Source organism: Pyxicephalus adspersus, chromosome 12 (assembly GCF_032062135.1).
Source record: "Pyxicephalus adspersus chromosome 12, UCB_Pads_2.0, whole genome shotgun sequence".
In the NCBI taxonomy this organism is placed as follows: Eukaryota; Metazoa; Chordata; class Amphibia; order Anura; family Pyxicephalidae; genus Pyxicephalus; species Pyxicephalus adspersus.
The window spans coordinates 25,635,533-25,640,031 of record NC_092869.1 but is presented as its reverse complement, the minus strand read 5'-3'; the positions used below and the strand labels follow the sequence as shown (position 1 = coordinate 25,640,031).

The 4,499-nt window shown below is 35.5% G+C and overlaps 1 protein-coding gene across 1 annotated transcript in view; it reads left to right on the top strand.

The window, feature by feature from the left end:
- SPTBN5 (spectrin beta, non-erythrocytic 5) overlaps nt 1-4,499 on the top strand; it is a 135,743-nt gene that overhangs the window by 120,112 nt on the left and 11,132 nt on the right. Inside the window, exons 55-58 of the mRNA XM_072427640.1 lie at nt 640-816; nt 899-1,003; nt 2,929-3,489; nt 3,816-3,896. Of these exons, the coding sequence (XP_072283741.1) occupies nt 640-816; nt 899-1,003; nt 2,929-3,489; nt 3,816-3,896 (924 nt within the window). The remainder of the gene's footprint in view (nt 1-639; nt 817-898; nt 1,004-2,928; nt 3,490-3,815; nt 3,897-4,499) is intronic.

The following is a 4,499-nucleotide window of genomic DNA, read 5'->3' as shown; positions in this document are numbered from 1 at the left end:
GGGGGTTTGCCTTACATTCATTTGCAATCTGTCCTTCATTTTGAAGTTATACACATTTTATCTCCTTTTTACATCTTTTGCTACATCCTTTAAGTTTTCAAACGATGAAAGTGATCCTTCATTTTTATATTTTTGAAATGCCCTTTTCTTGTTCTTTATTGCTTTTTTAACATCAGCTGTAAGCCACATAGGTTTTAATTTTAACCTTTTTAAACATATTACCCATTGGAATTTACTTTTCAGTGTGCTTGTCTAGAACAGACTTGAAAAATTCCCATTTCTGTTCTGTGTTCTTTGAAGACAATATTTGCTTCCCGTTTACAGCTTACATTAAATGAAATCATGATGGTCACTGCTACCCATATTCTCTTTTACATGCACATTTGTTACCTAATGAAGAATCCACTTAGGAACCATGTGATACCACCATGTCTGTGGTAGCCACAGACATAAGTTGGAGTTTTAGTTGATTATTTTGTTTCTCAAGCTTGCAAGAGATATTTAAAATAGCATGTCATAAAAATTGCCTGCCAACATGCACAAATGGAACGTCAATTTTAGTGGAGCTGAGTTACAATACGTTAAAACTGTAAGAACTTCTGTTTTGAGCTACTTCTTTACTGTCATTCAAAATTTCAGATTGCAGAGAAAGTTCAAGAGCTTTCTGAGCTGATGGACCTAGTCTCTGATATCTGGAAGAGAAGGAAGGAAATCAATGAAGAAAATCTGGAGATCCAATTGCTACTCAGAGATATAGAACAAGCTGATGGGTGGTTAAACTCTAGAGAAGCGTATCTACTGGATCCAAACTATGGGGTGAGAATCTTTATATGAATAACTTTCTGTTTATCCATGTGACCCATATTTTAATGTACGTAAACCATATTTTTTTCTGTAGGATAGCGTGGCCCATGTTGAACAGCTACTGAAGAAACAGGAGGACTTTGAAAAGATGCTGATGGCACAAGAAGAAAAGTTTGAACAGCTGAGAAGGAGAACAAAGGTAAAAGATGCTTTCATATTTATGATCACACTGGTCTTTAATTTTGCCCCTGGGTTTTCTCATTGGAGTGTCCACAGCTCTGTTAAAATGCCTCACTACTACTTTTTGAAGGTTTTGGAGAGGCTATTAATTCAGATTCAAATTAAACTTTTGTTTATCTGTATATTAACTAAGATTTAAAAAATAGATTGTATGGATTTGTAGAACTGAGTAGTTCTTTTTTTGGGAATGGGCACAGAATCCAACATAATTTTGGTGAATGCATGATGACATTTTTTTATATTTGAAATTTGTTTCTGTAATTCTCAAAATACATATTTTGGTACATAATCAGTCTTCCAGTATATGTGAAGGCTTCTGATGTCCACTTTTGATTGTTGGACTCTTTCTTAGTGTGTTCAGTTGGTTTTGGTTTGTCAGAGATAAGCCATGGCATGTGCTGTGTACTTCCTGTCCTGTTGCCCCTAAACAGGGACCCTAAGGCAACCACTTTCAGATATCAAGAGATAGTCAGATCATCCTTGGATATCCAACTGTTCCAGGCAGAGCTTAAAGAGTTTATGTATGAGATGAACTCTTAACTATTAACTATAAACTCTTAACTAATAATAAGCCCCATTAGCCATACATCCTATACAGGTGGGTAGAGGTCTTGTTGTGGAAGCATTGTCTTCTGTGGTCGGTCAGAACCTTTTCAAACTTTCTGTCTACTAGATACTGTGCTCTAGGGGCATGTACCAACTTACCTGTCGCTGAAATACTTGTATTTGAAAAAACACAACACCTCTGGGTGCTGACTCACCACTGTAACACCAATGTTGAGTATATATTTATGGCTTCATGGACCTTGGTTATCTAAGGTTGAAGTATTGAAGTCATTGGTTGTGATATTGTTACTGTTTCAAGTAAAAATAATAACTCCTGAAGAAGCGGCTATATATCCATGAAACACGTCGAGTGAAACTATACAAATATGGTGTTCATCTATATACAAATATAAACTGATGATTGCACTAGAATTTTAGTTGGAACATCCTATGTGGATGTAATGGTAATGTTTTCATGTTATGTTTTTTATGGATTAAATACCATTGTAATTAAAATATATTGATTTTAATCAACAAAATAATGATTTGGTCATTACTTTGAAGATATGTGCCTTAAAAATCTCACTTGCAATCCACCTATGGTGGTATCTTTTTAACTCTTAACTACTTAGGATGTGCTTATGAAGTACATTCATTAACAGTGTTTATCAATTATGTTGACATTAGATGTTTAGGCATCTAACTTCAGCCCTGCTCTTGGATTATCCAAAGATACAAAGCCTTCCTTCTAGTGCAGGTTTATTCCACTAGCCCATTGATAGAGACTGGACAAGACATGATGTGATGGATAATTGCTGTTTAATATCTAATTTAACTGCTGCTATCTAATATACTTACATTATAATTCTGCAAAATGATGCTTTCGTGGCACATTATTGCTGTGATCTAGGTCACACTACTCTTTCTTTTCACTCTTCTAATTCGGTTGTGCTGTATATGAATTGTGGTTAGGAAATTGTTGGTCTGGTTGGTTGGTGTCAGTTATTCATGGTGAGAGTTGTTAGATATTTAGCAGAAGATTCATTGACCAGCTCTCTGTCATCATTATATAGCTCACCAGCTCATCTTTATATTTTATTTTTACTAGACATTTTGATTTCCACCAGAAAACACTTTAACAAGGAGTCATGTTACTACCCTATTACTGTTTCTCAAATATTGCTGAAAATGGCATTTCTCTGTATAGATTTCAGACATTGACATAACTTATCTTTGGGTATAGATTAAAGATTTCATGTTTGTATTTTATGTCCATTTCACTTCTTATGTGCTAAATGAATACTGTAAATTATAATACTACTGTTCTCCTCATCACAGAGAGAACAAACGTTGCATCATGGGCACTTGGACCTGCAAGACAAGGAACCTAAAAAAACTGAGCCTTTCTTCCGCGTGCCTTCGCTAAAGAGGAAGGCTTCTGAGAGAAGAGTGTTCCCTCCTAAGCTGCTTGATAGGGGAAGTACAAAAAGATCTTCTCTGGAGCCCCCAAGTCTCTTGCAGTCAAAGCCAACAGACATCACTGGAACTTTTTCACAAAAATTTGATTCCAAGTTCAACAAACCTGAAGCAACCAAGGAATCTGAAACTGTTATCACCACAAATCTTCTGGATATCAAGATTCCTTCTTTGGACACAACTGTCTATACTGCTTTGCAGCCACCATCAATAACCTCCCAGCAGTCCTCTACACCAGCACAAACTTACCAGTTCTCCACGGTGCCAGTCACAGAGACCATCCTGACTGGTAAACCATTGATATCTTTAGAAGACACCCGTCATCAGCCTCTAGGAGAAACCCAAATAAAAGCCACTAGTGTAACCACGAAACTGTCAGTAAATGATGTCCCTTCATCAGAGAAGTTCCTCAGCACTGATTTGGTGGGTAGTGTTTTAGATACAAAGATATTGTGTATTTAACAAGTGCATAAACCAGTCACAAAAATATTGAGAGTGCTGCCATTGGTTTAATGGCTTAACGGTGGAATTAATGTTGGAGTCACTGGCCAGGAACAAGTATGCAGATCAGGACAGTAGAAGAAAAGAGTCCTTATTTGTATGTTGTTTGTTGCTAGTTAAGTGTGACCTTAGTTGAGTATGAAATCAATGTATAGTGTCTGTATGATACAGAAAACCTTTGTTGTGATAAAAGTGTTTTGCCCAGAGTCACATAACTAAGTTCATGAATGCTTTTGTCCACTTTACAGAAGGTCAAGCCTTTGATTGAACTTGGAGATGGACCTGCTCTGCCTACACCAGAACCTGAAATCACTTCTGTCACTCTTTTGGTAATTTGAATTAGTTTTGTATATTTTGTATTTATCTAAATCCATTGTAATGATCAGAAACTAATTACCTAAAATACATGGTCTGTCATGTAGCAAAGCGAATAACAATGTGCACAGTTGCAGTACTTTGTCACAACCAATCACAATTTACCTTTTATTCATATGTATTTAGTAAATGTGTCCCTTGGAATTACAGCACTTACAACTCAGATTTTCTCCACAAAAAAGATATCCCTAAATTAACCCATCTACAGCTTAAAAAAGATTTAAATAAATCATGGATCTCTAAATCACAGCTGCTATATCACCAACAATACAAATATAAAAAAATACAGTACAGTAAAAATTCTGTTTTGTAATTACTTTTTTAAAATTTCCTTTTTCTCAAAGAAGACAAGCCACTCACACATATAACAATAAAAGGTTAAATTCACTTGTTGTGTTATTTGAATTCCTCAATGTAGCCCTGTACTCCAATCCTCTCGCTTATTCAAAAACTCAGAAACATAATCTACATGCTTTACATAGTTACATAGTAGGTTAGGTTAAAAAAAAGTCCATCAAGTATAACCACTAGGGAAATAAACATATCCCACATATAAA